The 19,747-nt window shown below is 35.3% G+C and overlaps 1 protein-coding gene across 3 annotated transcripts in view; it reads left to right on the top strand.

The window, feature by feature from the left end:
- PHKB (phosphorylase kinase regulatory subunit beta) overlaps nt 1-19,747 on the top strand; it is a 216,254-nt gene that overhangs the window by 182,576 nt on the left and 13,931 nt on the right. For 2 of the 3 annotated variants that reach the window (XM_038531132.1, XM_038531131.1), the window contains exons 24-28: nt 947-1,028; nt 2,940-2,997; nt 5,143-5,233; nt 8,030-8,232; nt 19,519-19,653. In XM_038531132.1, coding sequence (XP_038387060.1) covers nt 947-1,028; nt 2,940-2,997; nt 5,143-5,233; nt 8,030-8,232; nt 19,519-19,653 — 569 coding nt within the window. Of the gene's footprint in view, nt 1-946; nt 1,029-2,939; nt 2,998-4,103; nt 4,195-5,142; nt 5,234-8,029; nt 8,233-19,518; nt 19,654-19,747 lie in introns of all 3 variants that reach the window. The other variant, XM_038531133.1, reaches the window with a different exon arrangement.

The raw sequence follows: 19,747 nt of genomic DNA, 5'->3' as shown, positions 1-19,747 counted from the left end.
GATGAATTGGGTAGCCTTGGATATGAAGGTATTATATGAGACATTAAAGAATATGTCAGGAATAGTTGCCTTTGGGATATCCAGACTTCTCTTTTAGTATCCTCTCCTTCTTGGATCTTCCCTCTCGTCCCTGTGTTTAGGTTTTAATAGCTTGTTTTAAGTCTCTCCAGTCACTGAGGAAAGCAATCCTATGACCACATTCATATGAATATTATGTTAGCAACCTAATATTTTATCTACCCTAAGATTATTTGCATTTTAAAGAGGTGAGGTGAGAGTGAGTATAGTACTTACCAAGGAAATGAAATTCTAATGATAGAACTAAAACATCATGACATCTTACTGGGCCATACCACAAATATGAGCATGTAGGTTAAATATATATCCTATTAGACATCATTTGTCCTTATTATTGATTGATATTATCTATAGATCTCTATTAGCATAAATATGATATGGTAAACATAAAGCACATAGCACAGTGCCATAATACATAAAAAGCACTCTGTACATGTCCTCTCCTTTTATCCATCTCCTCACGACAAGTTGATAGCCACATGGTCTCTTATTTATGAATAAGCAGGGTCAAAAAGGGAGTGGTGGAATGACTTGGTCAAATTTCTCAGAGTGGCAGAATCAAGTATTAATCAAGTATTAATGCTTGTAGACAATATATTTTCTATTCATTGCTTACTTTATTTCCTGGAAAATTTGATTACTAAATACTACTACATCAGGAAGCCAACTTGTCTATGCTCTGTCTCCAAGATACCTAAGATTAATAGTTGTTTAATGTCATCTAATGCATAGTAGTCTATCAGTAATATTTGATATTTATTTAATTTCATAGATTTCCTCTTTGCATCATGTGACTGCCTGATTATTTATTCCCTATAACTTTTGTACCCATTTTATTCCAGTTATTCACAATGATTTGTGTTTTTAGGACTGCAGTTGTCTGGCTAGCCAAGCCATCCTGCTGGGTATACTACTCAAAAGAGAAGGCCCCAACTTCATCACCAGGGAAGGTAAGTATACAGTCCAAAGAAAATTTTTAAATAATGAGACCTCTCTATCCTTGAGCATATATAAAATATAGATAATGAATATATACTAAAATATTATGGTATTTTATCATCCATTAAACCTTTTTATTTGGAAACCTTTAAATGGAAAGTGTTTATTCATACCTCCTAGAGTGGAATAGACTGTATGAACTCCTAAATTGCTTTCATGCAGTGATGCTTGATTGTTTCTCTGATTGTCTGAATGGTGTTAGAGCCTGATTCTGCCTATGACTATTAACCTCTGATGACTCTTTCATAGTTGTTTATTGACAGTTTCTGTTTCCAGTTTTATTACCTGTATATTTTTAAGAAGAATATTGAATCATTATAACTATAAAAATTAGCTCCCTCATGGGCTGCAGCAGCCATTTGAAATGGAACATGGCATTTAATAGAATTGTGCTCTAAACATTGTTAACAAAAATAAATCATTTCTAATCATGTCCTCTCTGCATTAAGGATGTATCCCAATTACCCCTGAAATCCACACTTGTATATTGAGGCACTCTAAGGAATTCTTGAATTTTCCATCACAGACTGCTTCTAACAATTTGTTATATAGAATAATATAAAATACATTTCAAGATAACATGTAGTTTTTGGCTCATTGGGAAGTCCTCCTCTATTAGAGGGGCATGTTGATTTGTTTAGGATTAGAAATTGAGTCAGAAAAAAAAAAGAAATTGAGTCAGGATTCTAAACAGCAATGTAATTAATAAAATTTATACTTTTGGTAGTGAACTAAACATAATTGTTTATTCAGGTTAGGTCTACTTAGTTTTTACATTACTGTAGCTAAGAGATAAACTTCTTGAATATTATGTATGTCAACTGAATAGTCTTAATTTTCTTAACTGATTAAAGGCAGAAAAACTTTAAGCAAATTTCATGCAGAATCCCCCAGGTTTCTAATTAGTCTTGAAACTGTAAGCAGAATTCCAATTATTTGAGGACATTCATTGAAATTTATACTTTAACTAAAACAATAGGATTTTTAAAAAGCAAGCATTTTATTAGGAACCTAGAAGCAGAATGGGTTTTTTAGTAGTGCTTTAAAATAAAAAAAGGTTTATATAAAGTAGTTTATAATGAAAATACTGAATTACTTTTTTTCAACTATTTTTATGAACTTGGGAATAATACTCTTGTTATTTAAAAGACTAAGTTTTTAAATCTGTAAAATCTTATGATACATTGAAAATCATAAGCATCTACAGAATCTGAATATAATTTTATCCAATTTGTTATAAAGCTATAATAAAAAAATTCATGGTAAAATGATAAAGATCTTGTTCTCTACCCTTGTTTCCTTTTTACTATTCTGTCCTGTCACCGTCATTAATTTATTGACAAGCCAGTCATGAAGCCAGATCACATGTAAATTGTGGCAAAAGAATGAAGTCCAGTGGTGTCTTTTGAGGGCTAGTATGTATTGGAATAATCATGCACATAACAGAGCCTTCATAAACTTTCCTGGGAGAAGTAAATGAAGAATCATATATTCAGAGTCTACAGCACTTGTTCACTTTGCTGTATTCTGATTATTTTCTGTAGTAAATTAAAATAACTTATTTTTTATTTGTTAAAAACTCAGATTATATATTAAGCAAGAAAACAAATTTCAAGAAATAAAGTACTCACTGAAATCATATACTCAAAACAAATAGTAACTATGACCAGGACATTCACAATATGTATTTGGGTTACATGTTTAAATATATCAGGTAGTTCAGAATACTAATGGATGTGGATATATTAACTCTAGTGGAACAAAATGAAATTCAAGGGTAGTTTTTAAAAAGAGAATAAATATTATGCATTTAATTTAAAGGGTATTTTTTTTTTCAACAAAGACTATTATTCAATGTCTAGGTACCGTTTCTGATCACATTGAGAGAGTCTATAGAAGAGCTGGCAGCAAAAAGCTTTGGTTCGTATTAGTGTCTTTGTCATTATGTTTTTTTGCGTTGTCATATTTAAAGGCATAAAGATTATGGGCCAGTCTTAAAGATGGTTATTTATCCTAATTTTTACTTTTAAACTCCAAGGTTATGGCCCTGATTTTATTTTCTAAGGATCTGCATGCATTCCACTGTATTGGCTCTCCCAAGATACTTAAATATAATGTCTATGAATAAAGACCTCCATAGGAATAGAACCTGGAGAGAGTATTCACTGGAATGATATGCTAATGACTCTTTCCTACACTGCACCTCTTCTGTCCCACCAAGGTGCTTTAGGTTCTACTTTGTATTCAGGAAATCTGTTCTGTTATCATAGAAGGCCATGAAAAGAGACCAATGGTTCATTTAATCATAACCAAAAATAATAGAAGGCAGTTCTCTCATCACTTAAGTTGAGTGAATCCCAGTGATTATAGTTGCTTCATGTAGAATAACTAATATATTTTGCAGAAGTAGTCTCCCAGGGATTGAAAAAAAATTAGGTAAATCGAGATAAAATTGTTTCAATTCACAGTGGGGTAGGTATGCCTAAATGCATAGTCCTTTGTATTTTGAAGCAATTCTAGCCATTTTACTAGCAGAATTTAAGTAAAAGTACACATAACGACCTATTATTATCTCATTTTGAAAAAAAAATCTCAAGCAGTGCCCTAAGAAACTCTCTTAACCTCAATGAGCCTTGGGTTTCTAATCTCTAAAACAAGGGGATTTGACAAAACAATCCCTTAGCAGTATTTCAGTTCTGTGATTTATAGTAAATTAACCATCCTGACCCAGAAGAAATAATATAATAATCCTCTGGCTAAATCTCAAATTTGCACTGTAAATTCTCAGCACAGTAAGGCATGCAAACCAATAGATACTGCTTTTCAGCCAGTAAGTTTCAAATGTGGTCTCTATAGTCTTAGATTTTGCTAAGCAAACCTGTTTTTGCTTTTATGTTATTATACTTGCATTTTAGATAGAGCATTAGCTAGCAGATATTTTTAGTGCTGTTAGGTTTAAAAGAACAAGCTCCTAGAAGTTTATTTATTGTATTTTTCCTTTTATGGCTTTGCACTGACACACCCAGGTTGGTGGTACGCTACGGGGCTGCCTTTACCCAGAAATTTTCTTCCTCTATAGCTCCACACATTACTACTTTTCTGGTCCATGGGAAACAGGTAACATACACAGAATGTGGAAAAACTCAAGCTGCTTGAAACGTGTGGCCCTATTTGCATTATGAGGGTTAAGTATGTCTTTTGGCCTTAAAGTGTGTGGGTTAAAGCTTCTCTAAAAGTAGGAAGTGTTTGTTTCACTAACTATATCAGTTATTGACTTAATTTCTACTGGTCCATGTATGTTGAGATTAAGGAATATAAATATGTTTTCTAAGTCAGCTTCCATGGACATTCTGAAATGTAGGAAAACAGCTTTAAGCCTACATTTATTTCCATTTTATTTTCTTCCTCTAAAAGTTCCACATGAATTTTACTTTTGAGGGAAAAAAATGTCTTATGTATTGCATGTGCCATGCTTTTAAAAAAATCTGTTCTCTCTAGAGTCTGAGACTTTTTCAGAAATGTAAAAATAGCAGTGTGAATTCCTTTCTCCAACATTCTGGCTTTATGAAGAAAAAAAATGCTGGTATTTCATTGTATCACTTCCTAAAATGGAGTACTAAGCGAGGCTCCAAATGCAGGGATTTGGTTATCTATGCACCAAAAGAAACATGATTTAAAGTGGTTGTAAGAATAGATGATGTTTACCAGTGACAGACTTAATAATGATTTTTAATGCAAAATCAGAATACTCAGTTAAATCCTCCCCCTACTCTACTCCCCATCAAAGGAATGGTTAAGCTCCTTTTTCTTTCTTTTAAAATTGATAATGGCATGAATAATGCTGGTAACAGAGGTGAGGATGAGGGATCCCTTCCTAATTCTGGAGAGTCCTCTACAATCTGGGAGACTTCAGATATTAGGTCCAGTGTCAGGTTCAGTATTTCCTCCAAATTATTATGTGAGGAACTAATTGTGTACATGTTGAATCTCCCCCATCAGGGGCTCCATTCATTTATCATCTTTTAGGTTTGTCAATCTCTGGCGTGCTCTCTTCTTTGCCCCCAGGTCGGTTGTGCGCCGTGCAGCAAGTCTATTAAGTAAAGTAGTGGACAGCCTGGCCCCATCCATTACTAATGTTTTAGTGCAGGGCAAACAGGTAAGTATCTTTTTCAGACTCTCCCTTGGTCACAATCAGAAAAGCTTCTGGATCGGACTCTTCCTTTTAAATCTGGCAAGCTTCAGTGTCCTAGGCCTCTCAATCACATTAACAGTGGCTCAGGTATTTCTACAGAAGACTCCTGCAGAAGCAAAACCTTGTCTTAAAGATGCAGTTACTAAGTAGACCACCCCTTTTTCTTGCTGAACCTTAGAGCTGTGATTTTCAACTCCTGTGTTGAGGTCAGTGAAGATACTGACCCAGAAAATGGAATAATCCCAACTAATGTACTCCAGACAGATTTAGGATGGGCAGGGCAAAGACAGGTGAATAGTGAAGGGCACATTTTTCCTTCTATTCCATATTAAATTCTTCTCACTCTTAGAAATGCATTGGCTCCCCAGATCCCAAACCTTTTGGGCCACCTCTCCCTAGAGCTCCTCCCCTCCCACAAGGGCCAGCTTCTGTTAGTTCCTCCTTACAGAGCCATCTCCAGTTAGCATGGTCCCTCTCTCCACTAGGTTTTCATGACAGGCCTGTGACATTTCTCACAGTCTGCCCTGCATCCCAGTTCATTTCAGTGTGTGTCTCTTCACCCAGAGTAGGCTGTGAACTCCTGGAAGTCAGGGCCCAGGTCTTGTCCAGCACCTGTCCCAGCATGGGGTCTGGCTTGGAGAAGGCACTTGATGAATGTGGCTTGAATTGAGCTTGTGCATGTGGATATGCAGAGTGGGATGTGGCTGCTCATTTTTTGTTTTGTTTTCCAGAGCTCTAATTACCTGGCTGAATCATCATCTAGTTGGAAGGAAAACCTGTTTGCTTTCTTTCTCTTCTTTGGGAATATGTGTGCTTTATGATATTTTCCTGACAGTTGACCTAGGGATATAATAAGCTTTAATAATATGAAATACATTAACCTTCCTTAATAGAATCAGTCCATTGCTCATATTTCAGGGCTCTTAATTCATTAAAATTGAAATAATTTCATCTTGACATCCAGCTTGAAATGTTAGAAATTTAAGTTATTTTATCCTATAATATTTATTAACAATGAAAAAATGATTGTACTAATTAAAAACTCCTGAGGAAAAGTTAAATCACTTTTCACATATGTTATTTTCTCTATTTTCTCCAAATCATTAAGAGGTAGAATTTTCATCCTCATTCATCAGCTACACAGACCAAGGTACAAGGAAGTACCTTATCCATTGCCCTTCCTCACCACAGCCCTCACCTCCAACCACAGTCTCGTATTGTTGCTCTGGACTTAGCCACCTCTGAAAGAAAGTAAATGGGATACTATTTTTCCTTGAATTTTAGGCCACTGTAGTATATCTGAAAATATAGTTAATTCTACTACATATGAGTATCTGAGAAGGTTTTGGGGATCTGACACTTGGAGAGGGGTAGGTTACGGTTAGTCATGTCCATTCTGTGCATTCTCTGATGAGAGCTTGCAGCCTATGATCCTGAAACTCTGCTCCCCATATCCCAAAAGCTTTGGAGCCTGTTCTGAGGCTGTGCCTGGACCATTGCCTTCCCAGGAAAACAGTCACTTACAGAGCTGAGTAAGCCTGGGAAGCTGACAGCTCCGCTTCAGGTGCATGAAGTCCATTCACTGACTGCACCTTACCCCTTTACAAAAGAAAAAGAGGATGGAGCATTCAGTTTGCATTCACTCATTTATGAAATGCTGCCCTGAGAACTGAAGTTAATACTGTTTCTACAAAGCACTTTCAGATCACCTCAAGCTCTCTAGAATGAAATAGTGGTACATTTCATACTTCTAGAAGCAGTGATGTGCCTTCTGTTTTCTTTACACACTGACATTTTAATAAAAGTAATTGCACTTGGACTAACTGGTTGGTACCACTTGGGACATAATAAACCCAGTTTATTATGTTCTCAGTTTTCATTTCATCACAAAGTTGTGGCAAATGTTCTCTTCTCTCCCCTCATGTCAGAAAACACAAGGCCCCTTTCATCTGCTCTTCATTTTCCAGCCCCTTATAATTGTGCACTGTCCATGGAAGAGGGGTAATCAGGAGGAAGGAGGGGTTGCAGACTCTTCTGGGAGGCAAGATGCCAAGGGTAGAGAAGAGAGAGAAAAAGACCAGAGTATTCCTCTTGCCAGCTTCAGCAGCATTCTCTGCTTTGAATTTTTATTGTCCTTTCCCTCTGTGCTATCTCATTTCCTAGGCCTGTGGGCAGCCTTGTTTATTCCCCTCCATAGGTGAGAGATAAATCAACAAGTACTTTAATACCGGGTGCCTAGCCCTATGCCGAGATAAGTGGGGTCTATGCTAGAGCTATATGACCTTGCATCTACCTTTTTAAAGGTTATAGTGTTATTAAAGAGCAAAAGTTCCACATGAGAAATATAAAAGAAGTGAAAAATATACTCTCAAATACTAAATTGTGTAGACTGGGAAGTAAAGTAAAACTATCCAATGTATTTTGGTTTCTCTGGGGAGTTTCTAGTACTAAAGTCATTCAGAATAATTTTCTCCTAATAGTTATTTATATTCCTTTCCAGCTTTTATCTACTCACCTTCACTCCCCTAACTGGGACCCTTACCTGCCCTTATATTTCAGACCAGACTGTGAACCATCATGAACTCCAGTGGGAGTCATGCTTTGAAAGCCATTTTAATAAATAGCAGGAACAGTTATTCTACCTAATTCCCTAGCTCGTGTAGAGTAATTTCAGCCTGCCAGTCATCCTGAGCCTTGAATATTTTTCTTTTATCTTTTAGTAGCTAGGAAATTTTTGCAATAAAATTCTGCCACTTATAGGTAACTTTGGGTGCCTTTGGGCATGAAGAAGAGGTTATCTCTAATCCTTTGTCTCCAAGAGTGATTAAGAACATCATCTATTACAAGTGTAATACCCACGATGAGAGAGAGGCGGTCATTCAACAAGAACTGGTCATCCATATTGGCTGGATCATCTCCAATAACCCTGAGTTATTCAGTGGCATGCTGAAAATACGAATTGGGTGAGTAAAGTGCTTTGCATTTGCATAAAGAGAGTTGTTCAAGTTGTCCTCCAATAGGCATGGCCTACCCCAGGCCTCGTGGGTATCTAGGAGAGCACATCTTTCCCCAAAGTAATAGAGGCAGCATCTGCTGGTGTGAAGAAATAAATACCTGTGACCTGACCTGAAAGAACCTTCCTGCTTTTTTTAATTCACATGTTACACATAATGAAGTAACACTGTTCTCTGATAAAATCAAACTCCAGGGATTTAAAGAGCTATATCATGTTTAAAAAACAAAAAAACAAAACGAACACACCAAACATAAAACCCATAAAAATTCCTGTAAATAAAATGGATAAACCTTAAGCGAAGTATGATTTTCAGTAAAACGGAATGTCAGGAAAACACACTGAAGTAAAAAATTTTTGTCCTTTTCAGAATATTCTACTACCTCCATTTTTCTACCAGAATCTGATTTTTAATCATTAAAATCTTACATGTTCTATTTGGAGGAGAAATTAAAAGTAAGGGTCTGGTGATCTTCAGTCTTCTTAATCAAGAATTTTGTGAGGCAATGTGGTCAGGCAGGCTGACCAGGCTTTGGCATTCAGCAGAATGGAGTGTAAGTCCTGGCTGCCACTTACCCCTTTAGTGACTTGGGATAAGTGACTGAGCCTCTCCAGCCTCATGTTTATACCAGGCTCATTGTTTTATGGGAGATGGAATGACAGGATATGTTTTAAAAACCTACCACAACCAAATAAAGTATAAATGTTTCTTTTCTTTACTATTTTTTTGATTATCACATACATGAATAGAATCAAACAATAAAGAAGGAAACTAATGTAGAGGAATCTAATATATGGGCAGTTTGAGACGGTGTTCCTCAAGTGTCTGAAAAGAACACAGAGTCTGTCTGTCAGGCACAAATATATATGAATGTGCAAGTATGAATAAGTGTAGAGGTGGCTGGTAATAAAATTGGATCATTAGTATCTTTACTGTTTCTGTTCTACCCAATCTTTGGTTTTTGGTAAAAAGTCATAAAACTTTCTCATTTTAATCATGGATTTGTCTCCTTCTCCTTGCATTTTTTTTTTGTTTTTAGTTTTGCTTTGTATATTTGAAAGTTTTTTTGTCTGTGTCACTTTGAATTTAAACAATATATCTTCCTTTGTGCCATTTATTTTCTACTTGAATTCTTTTAAAGATTTGTTTTAATTTCAATCATTTTTAAAATTATAGAGACTAGTATAGGAAAGCCTCTGTGCCCATACTTTCACTCAGCTTCAACAGTATCATCACGTGGCCAGTCTTATTTCACTCATACCCTCCCTATTACTCACCCCACTCATTCCCCCTCCCAGGCTTAGAGTACATCCATCATATCATTTCATCTGTAAATACTTGAGTTGTGTATCTCTATGAGATAGGGACTTTTTATTTTACTTTTTTTTTAAAAGATTTTATTTATTTATTTATTTATTTATTTATTTATTTATTTATGAGAGACACAGGCAGAGGGAGAAGAAGCAGGCTTCATGCAGGGAGCCCAATGCAGGACTTGATCCCGGGTCTCCAGGATCATGCCCTGGGCCGAAGGCGGTGTTAAACTGGGCTGCCAGAGATAAGGACTTTTAAAAAACATAACCATGATACCATTACAATGCATAAAATATAACAAATTATTTTCCGTCTGATACTACTCCTGTGCCTGCTTTCTCTTAATGTCATTATTAGCTTAATATACTGTCTTCTCTTTACCGTTGATGTTCTTTTTTCATTTAATATAGATATATCTTTTATATTCAACATATATGCTGTATTTATTTTTAACTCAATCTGAGATTATCTTTTCATAGAAATCTGTATTTCATATTTGTGACATTTCTATTTTGACTTATTTGTTCCTACCATTTTGTTTTCTGTTTACCATGCTTTTTGTTATTTTTTCCTTTTTTTATGTTGATTGATTTCCCTTTCATTTCTTAGTTTTGTTTGTTTTTTAAAGATTTTATTTATGTAACACGAATAGAGCATACAGACAGGGGGCAGAGCAGGAGAGGGAGAAGCCCGATGCGGGGGCCCAATCCCAGGATCCTGGAATCATGACCTGAGCCGAAGGCAGACACTCAACCACCTGAACCACCCAGGCACTCCCCATTCCTTAGTTTTAATTTTGCACATGTGTATGAAGCACTTTGTGAAAAGTGATTACCCAGCTTTTCATTCAAAATTACATATAAAAAAAACTAGTTGCTTATTTGGCAGTATCTGCATACCTCTTGTTTCAACAATTCTCATCCTAGGAATTTAGACATGTTTTATAGCAGTCTTCATTTCAGCAGTGTTTGAAATAGTGAAACCTTGGGGACAACCTAGATTTCCATCAGTAGAAATTAGTTTAAATAAATTATTATAGCCAGATAATAAAATGCTGATCAGCTATTACAAGTAACAAGAGAAAGTCTATACTGACATTTATAAATATCTAAGATAAATTAAGTGAAAAAATAACTAAGTTTCGAATGTATTGTTCTATTTTTAAATAAAAGAGCAATAATAATACTGTACATACATATAACATGTGGGGGGAAATACCTGAAAAATATAAAATCATTGTCAGTTATTTTCTCTAGGAGATTTCTACTTCTAAGTTATATTTTTCAGCTTTATTTAAAGATGTTCATTTGACGTTATTATTTTTAAACTGTTGGCCTTACTTCAATTATAGCATATTTCAGGTGAATTTCCCAACCTTTATCTCCCCTTTCTGTTGATCAAAGAGGGAATTCACTCAGCATAGAACTTGACCTTAATTTTTATTCTTTAAAGTTGTTCCTTTCAAAGATTTAGAGGTATTCCAAATCAATTATAAGAACTTTCCATCATACCCTGATTTGTTCAATCTGTTTGCTTTAATATTTTTAACTCTAATGTCTTGACTACATATAAGGTTACAGAAATGGATCTTTCATGTAAGTTGTCTCTAAATGAAAGGAAATGTGATTCTCTGTATCCATACTGGATATTAAAAGTACTCTTTTGCCCCAGACTCAGGCATTTCTCTGAACCTGACTGAGAAGCAAAGGTTATAACTGTTCCAAAGCACATTCCTTGTAATAAATGTTCTATTCAGGAGAGCCACTTTAAGTGATAGTCATCCTTGCAGAGGTTTAAACAGAGCCTTAGAGTAAAAGTTAACAGTTTCCCAGAATTTTACTTCCAATGCTGTGTTTTTCAACCTGTAGTTTTTCCTTCACTGCTTATTCAGCATTTTAGGCTAATTTATGTTCTTCCAAAAACCCATTGGAATTTTCTTTCTTGAATTCAAATCTGACCTGAAACTTCACTTGATGGAAATGAAATAGGTTTAATTTACTCTAAAAATAGTTTTCTTCCAGTTTTTGTATCTGCTACTCTATATGCTCAGTGCCTTCCATGAGAAATAATATACCCTTTTTTCCTTAAACTGTGCCACCCAAAATAAAAATGTCAGGATAGCAGCATGTGACTTAGTATTTAATGATAGCAGAAGACCTTCTAATGAAGATTTGCCATGAAACTTTAATTATTCATTGTCCTGAAACTCATCCTGGAATTAAATGTGGCATTGTATTTCCATTGTGAATATTAACAATGTCCCTGCCCAACTCATTGCTGTGTATTTCCCTCTCACTTGGGTCTCACAGGTTTAGCTCCAAATAGTGTTGCATTTTCAATTGGAGAGAAATCTTTTTTTTTAATAAGCTATAATTTATTTGAGAAATTTACTTCTGCTAATGATAGGGACTATATCTTATTTTCCTGTCTATGTCAGGGTCTAGCTTACAGGAGATGCTTAATAAAATTTGATTGTTTAATATATAGGTAGGTTATAAGTAGGTTCAGAAAGCTTGCTTTGAGCCAGCAATGGGGAATTTAGGGAAAATAAAAGATAGCCTGCCTCTGCTCGTTAGATAAAGAAATAAAGGACTCTTTTACTTTTGATAAATGTTATTTGATTTGTACAAGTCACGTCCTTCAGGAATTTACCAAGTTAAATAGGGCCTTATTTATATGAAAATCCAGCTATACATGTAATGGGTAGAAGGATATAGCACTTTTCTCCATTTATTAATGGAGTGGTACAATTAATCACATCAGAGTATGGTACAAGTTGCCTTATAATGGTACCTCTCTAAAATAGCTTTCCCAATTAAGATCTAAGGGGATAAGCATATGAATAGCATGTGGTTAGCGCACTCAGAAGTTCACTATGATAAACTATGATATTGTCTTCATACTATGACTATGATATTGTCTTCTTCCATATATTCTTCCAACATAACCACAAATATTACTTATTAAATGCCTACTATATACTATGCAAAATGCTAAAATACTTCACATATATTATCTATATAATAGATTCAACAACTTTGAGGTAGGCACTAGTACCCCAAATCAGCAAACCAAGATTCAGAAAGCCTAGATGACCTGTCTTTGTTAAACCAGTATGTCAAAGTGGGATTCATACCCAGATCTGCCGGATTCCACAGTTCTTGATCTGATTATAAGTGCTTTATATATGTTTTCACTTATGTAGACTGTTGCTGTTTTCTCAGGGAAATACACATTGCTGTTTTCCTAAAATCTTATGACCTTTAGGGTCTCTTCTCCATGATTTCAACTTCTGACTCATTTTGTATTCAAGTATTCATGTAGCAACTATGATGTACATTAGCTCTAGATGGTTTTCATCTTCTGTTTGTCATTCCTCTAATACGGCATCAGTACTGTTTGGCACTGCACAGTGCAAGGCACACCAAGGAGCCTGAAGCATTAGAAGTTAACATAAGAAATTAAATTTTGCCACTTTATTCATCATGGCACCAAACAAATGGGGATGATTTGGAACTGATTCTGAATTAGCTCTTTGTACGCTGCAAGAAATGTATTAAAATACCGTGAAAATTTAGCAAAGTAACTTGCCCAAGGTCACAAGACCACAAACTAGGATTTGAACCTAGAGTGAATGTCTCCAGTGTTCATGTTTCCCAACCACCTATTCCAGCTCTCCTGTATATAAAATAGGGAAGCTATCATTGGCTTTGCTTCCTCATTGGATTGTGGGGATTCTCAGTAAGGAATGTGAAGTTGTTTTATAAAGCTTCAGCAGTGTTGCTGTGACATTCAGTAATTTGAGGTCATGTATCATATGGCTTTTGGAGTATAGATACGTCTAGGCATACCTTTATACACACGAGAAGCCCCAAGAAGCAGGACACTCTCCCTTCCAACACACATTCCTCCCCCTATCTTCCAGTCCTAGGCTTTCAAAGACCCTCTACTCCCATAAAATATGTTCAGCTTAGAAGTATCCCTTTTTGCTGTGGTTATTTCTACTTGAGAATCTAGTGCAGTAATCCTTAAGCCTTTCATACAGAAACCTTAACTCAGAATCCCCTCTGTATTCCCTACTGCCATCTGACCTGGTCTCTCCCCTCCATCACTTAATCATCCCTCATGAGATACTTGCCAAACCCTCTAAAATCCCCTTATACCTGTGCCCATAGTGCTCTCCTACCACATTAACAGAAAGGTTTTTGGAACCTTATTTCTATTCTAGGGATATCAGACAACTTTAGAGAAGTACAATTATCCTGTCTCTGGGACTTGGAATAGTGTCCCTCTAAAAAAGAAAAGGTGTTTTTGTATCTTTTAAATATATTTGTATTGCACTTTATCCTTAGTCAATTTTACTCGGACGTCAGCTCCCTAAGTGAATGGCTTGCTTGCATGTTAGTTTACTGCCAGCTACAGAAATATATATGTTTCTTACAAGAATTTACTTGAGTTAGTCCCTAGAAAGTTTTAGTTTGTTTAATGATGAGCAAATTATTCATTTATAGGGTCCTTGAATGTCAAATTTCTTATAAATTGTTGAACTTACTGTTCCTCTAAGTCACCCCTTTGTGTATTATGGTGATAGCAGCATGATTTTAAAAGAAGGGGGGGTGTTCTAGAAAACATTAATTTTTTACTTCCTTAAAGGTTAATTAAAGCATTTCAGACTCATTCATATCTAACCTTTTACTATTGTTTCTCTTGTTGATTACAAATAAAGAGATTGATAGTTTAGTCACTTTTTAACACCATATTCCTCCTGAAATGCCGACATTCACTAGGCTGAATGGATATAAGAAATAAGAACATTCATCTTAGTCATGGTCCATTTACCTAGAGTTCCTCTGCACTATGTATACTTTTATCTCCCTGTTTTAACCTTTCTCTATGAGGTTTGGGGGCTTTTAAAATTTATTTATTTATATCACCCACTGCCTCAGTTGCTTTAGATCAATGCTACCTATGTTTCTTTCCTCTTTTTTCCAAAGTTAATCCTGCCAGTGCAATTTCTCAACATTACTGCTATCAGGTACTCCTGTGAACGAAATTAACCTACTCACAGGAATGGTATTCTAGTCTGATAATGATTTGATTTGCTGTCTCATTATTGATTTGTGCTCCAGCTTTCTTGTTGAAATAGATCAAGTTCCTGACAGGCCCATTACTGTAAAGACCTCCAATCAACTGCTTTCTGCTTTCGGTCTGTCAGTCAGGCTTTAGTGGGAGATAACCCTTGAGGATATATGTTATCAAGCCTTTTTCATCTCTGCTTTTCATACTGCCAGGACATCATCTGTAAGCAATTATGATTCAGGCATGTCTTCTCTTCTGATGCCCACAGCTGGGCCATTGATGTCATAGGTACTAGACTGTAACATTGCTTATGCAATAAAGGAAAGAGGAGATAATTAGAGGTCTGAGTACATTAGCATGTCTTTATGCTCATTCAAAGGTCTTTATTTTTGACATTTGATATGAGGAAGTGAGATGATAGAGCTCTCCTACCTCTATTCTGATTATTTCAGGGGTAGAGTAAGTGAGTCATTGTTCTCCAGTTACCGGACAGGAAGCTCAGCTTGCCTTTTCAAATTATCACCCTTTCTGTATTAATATGAATCAAGCAAAAAAGTCCTTTCCTGCAATTTTACCATCTCCTCTTACATGACTTAGTAAATGCTTGCAGAGAGTTATTCATTCCCTGTTTAACAGCAAACTTGGCAAGCACTTCTTAATATCTTCAAATTGGCTCAAAATGATTATTTTTAAAATTGTTTCTTGCTATGAATCAGAGGCATGTTTTCAGAAAATGTTAGCTGTCCTGGTTTACCAATGATGTCAGATTTCCATGTACTTTACTGTATATTGCACTCCTTGATTGGGGCATGTTGGAAAGAAAAATACCAATATGTGGACAGTATGCTTACTAACCTCACAAGATAGTTTTTAGAAGGATAAGGTTGTCCCTAGGACTATATAGGAATACTAGTCCACCTTTTCATACTTTTGCAGCAGTGCTGAGGAATTCATTGTCCTCAACTCAAACCTTGATACACATGAAGGTTGATCTGGTCAGTCGTGTGTATCTGCCACTTTCTCATTTGCTTATTGGCAAGTAGAGCATGTCCCTGGTTCTTTAGACAGACTGAATTTATATGGATGTGATCCAAGGATAACCTTCATTCTTTTGACCTTCCACATTTGCTCACTTGCTTTCTTTCCCCATTTGCATTAACTGCTTTTACATTGGAATTGTCAACTCAGATTTGATGATTTTGTCAGCAGGAATAAGGATAAGAAGTGAGATATTCTCATGCAAAGGAATTAATGCCCTTTCATATTAGTAGTTCTAAAAATGGATTAAAACTCTTTGAATTTTTTAACTGGGGGTGTTTCTCCCTAGGTAATTTACATTCTCTGTCTTTGACTGCAGTGTAGTAGTTTTGTTTTTGTTTTTTTTTTAATTTATTTATTATAGTCACACACACACACACACACACACACACAGAGAGAGAGGCAGAGACACAGGCAGAGGGAGAAGCAGGCTCCATGCACCAGGAGCCCGACATGGGATTCGATCCCGGGTCTCCAGGATTGCGCCCTGGGCCAAAGGCAGGCGCTAAACCGCTGCGCCACCCAGGGATCCCAGTGTAGTAGTTTATGTCTAAGACTTGCTGTTTTTTAGTCCTTTGAAGAATTCTAAGCTAAAATGATTGGTTTGGACAGTATTTTTGAATGAATAAATGTATTTTTAGTAATATGGCAGATAAATTATATTCATTTGTGCTAGAATGAATGGAAAACAGTCACCTTTCTTTGGTGACTATTGAGTACAATGTTTTCTATAATTTGGCTCACAGAACTGCTGAGATTTTGTGAACAGAAGGAAGAAACCTGAGGGGAAATTTTTAGATCTCCAACTATCTTGTTATTGTCACAAAAGATTATAAAAGGTAAATGTGATAAATAATGCTCAGTTTTAATAATTCAAGTTTTAGAAAATTAGAAACTTAGTGTTTTTAAAATTTTAAAGTTATTTCTTTTAGAAGGGGACACCTCCTGAAACTTCAAGACTTCAGTATAAACATTGTATTATCTTTCTCCAACCTGAGTATCAGAGGTCAAATAAAAGGAGTTTTCTAACTTTTTTATGACTCTATACTTTCAGAAGCTTTTTAACATACATTGTCTTTTTGTTCCTGAAAATAATTCCATAAAATGAGCTGAACAAGTAAGAATAATATTCCCATTTGAAAAATAATTTGCCAGTGGGACACAGTTGGTAAGTGACAGAATTGTCACTTAAGCCTATCTTTATTGCTTTTGCTTTTCATTATAAAAAAATTTAAATGTTTAATAATAGAATAATTTGGTAAATACCCATGTTCCCATTATTTAAATTATTAGCAATTTACATTTGTCATATTTGCTTCATCTTTTTTTTTTTTGGCGGTAGCTTATAAAGCAAATCTCAGACTTTTTTACTTTTACTTCTCAATATTTTAATTATGTATATCTTTAAAAGAACATTTTCTCAATAAACACAATACTGTTATCACACCCGATAAAATTTATCAGTAATTCCTTAATATCACCTAGCGCCCAGTTCTTATTCAGATTTCTCCGGTTGTCCTCAAAATAAATTTAAAAAAAAAGTCAGGATCCCAAACAGGACCCACCTGTGGCATTTGTTGTTATAGCTCTTCAGTCACTTTTAATCTGGTAAAGGACTTCCAAACCCCACTTTACTTTTCATTCCATTGACTTGTTGAGACCAAAAGACAGGTGTTTAGATTTTTAATTTGATGCTCTTCCTTTTATACTAAGTTACCTCAAATGTAAATGTTAAATATTAAAGAAAAGAAAATAATAGAGGATAATTATAACCTGTAAAATTAAAAACAATTTTTTATTTAAACAGAGGCCCATGGAGCAGTTTATTACTTTAACAGCTAATTTCATAGGCAACTTTAACATCAAAGCATCCAAAGAAACTATATCTTTGTGGCTTTTAAACTGATATAACATTTTGACTAAATACAATTCATAATAATGAGAATTAAAAATTAAAGACATTCTAGTCTTTGACAATAATATAGTTTTAGTCCAGCTCTTCTTTTCAACCTATTAGAGAAATATAAACGGTAAATCTTAATTCTGTCACATGTTCTGTTGTTTTGTTTATTTTGTTGTTTGCACATGCTTTGTCATCATTATTGTTCTTACCAGTGAGCAACTATTAAATATTTATCATGTACCATCAACAGTAATAATAGTAATAATATATATTTTTTAAATTATTATGTTCCATCCTTGTGTATCTTTCATACATCTCAGTGCAATTAACTGGTAAACTAGTTAAATTCCTAACTTCCAGAAATGATAACAACAGAATATATGGGAAAGGGTAGGAAAAGGAATTGGGTCGCCTCAGCAGAAGGCAGTGAGATTGGAGCAGTCAGAGAACAAGGACATTTGCCTTGTGGCCTGTGGCCTGGCCCAGCAGGCAGGGACATATGCCTGGCTGATATCACCTGGGCTCAACTGGGAAGGCTTCACGCTTTTCTTATTTTTTTCCTATGAGAGACATTAAAAGTATCCCATGGGGATGCATCAGTGTTGTTTTGCAAAGCAGCCTTAGAGAAAGAAGGACTTTAATCTTTTGATTATTTCCACCCAGCTTTTTCATCCTCTGTACCTGCAATAGCCTTGTGGGTTGTTTTTCGATAAAGTGTATCAGGAAAAAGATAATGACATATTTGAGTGCGGTAACTTAACCACTTTAAACTCTTCACTGCTGTAACCAGACATTTCTCCCAGTGGGTTGGCTATACTGCTCCCCTTTGGGAGACAAAGTAATATGGGTGGTGAAGGCACATTCTTTCTAGTTGCTGAGCTGCACTGTCTGTGTTTGTTATTCAGTGTTCATCGAAGGATTTAAGGATAAAGCTTGGAAATCTGCTATATAAAACTAATTCCCTAGCTCTTCCTAATGGTGTGTAGAGTTCTGATTCCCTAAGGCACAGTATTATTTCCATGGTTTTCTTTGTTTTGCATAACTAGTCTGACTTCTTTCCTCAAAATACAGTAAATGAAAGAAATGAGATGAAACTGTAAAAATACATATTAAAAGCTTCTTAAATTAAAAAGTGAAATAACATATATGTAAAATAATTCAATATTTTACCTTGGAAAATGCAAGACACATAAATAGCAATCCAGTTGCCTAAGTAATTACATTAAAGCCTCCTCTGCAATAAAAAAAATATTTTATAAACAGCATTTAAATATCTATTAAAGAATAGATTCTTTAAGAATAGGTACATGAACAGCATTTAAATATCTGTAAAGAAGATTCTTCTGAAATCTGTTAAAGTATGTTCTCTAATATACTCCTATAATTGAGTTCTAACTAACTGTGTCCTTGTATTTCGAAGGCAGATACTTCCCTGTCTTTTCCAAACACAAGGGAATAACTGCAAAGTAAAGGAAATAGGTATAAGTGCTTGTCCTTCCTGGGAAAGGAACACTTATGTAATAGCATATCTCAGCCCATTTCCAATTCCAATGAATTGTTTTTATCCTACTTGGATATATCTAGTATTATGAAAATAATAGTGTAGCAGCTATTGTACACAGTATACTTTTGTACCAAATTGATAGAATCTCATTTAGTAAGAACCTCAGTCCTTACCTATTTTTAAGTTTACTACCTAAGCACATATGCAAAAGCAGACCTGACCTCTTTTTTTAAGAATCTGGTGATGTCATATAATCTTGATGGAAGTAATTATATCAATGGTTCAGAAAATTCCGATGACTTTTTCTTCATTCCCCTTTGAATGGGTCAGTGCTGTCGAGGGGACTGCTGTGAGAAGCACGAGGTGATTTACTGATTCATGCTTCTCTTTGTTTCAGGTGGATTATCCATGCTATGGAGTATGAACTACAGATCCGTGGCGGAGACAAACCAGCTAGAGACTTGTATCAGCTGTCACCTAGTGAAGTTAAACAGCTTCTGTTGGATATTCTCCAGCCTCAACAGAATGGAGGGTAATGAGGACCCTTTATTACCTACAGAACACTCTGTATTTATAGTAACATCATACTCTGATATATATGCCATATATATATTTCATTCATATAT

The sequence above is a fragment of the Canis lupus genome, chromosome 2 (genome assembly GCF_011100685.1).
Source record: "Canis lupus familiaris isolate Mischka breed German Shepherd chromosome 2, alternate assembly UU_Cfam_GSD_1.0, whole genome shotgun sequence".
Lineage (NCBI taxonomy): Eukaryota > Metazoa > Chordata > Mammalia > Carnivora > Canidae > Canis > Canis lupus.
This window is presented reverse-complemented; position numbering and strand designations above follow the sequence as displayed.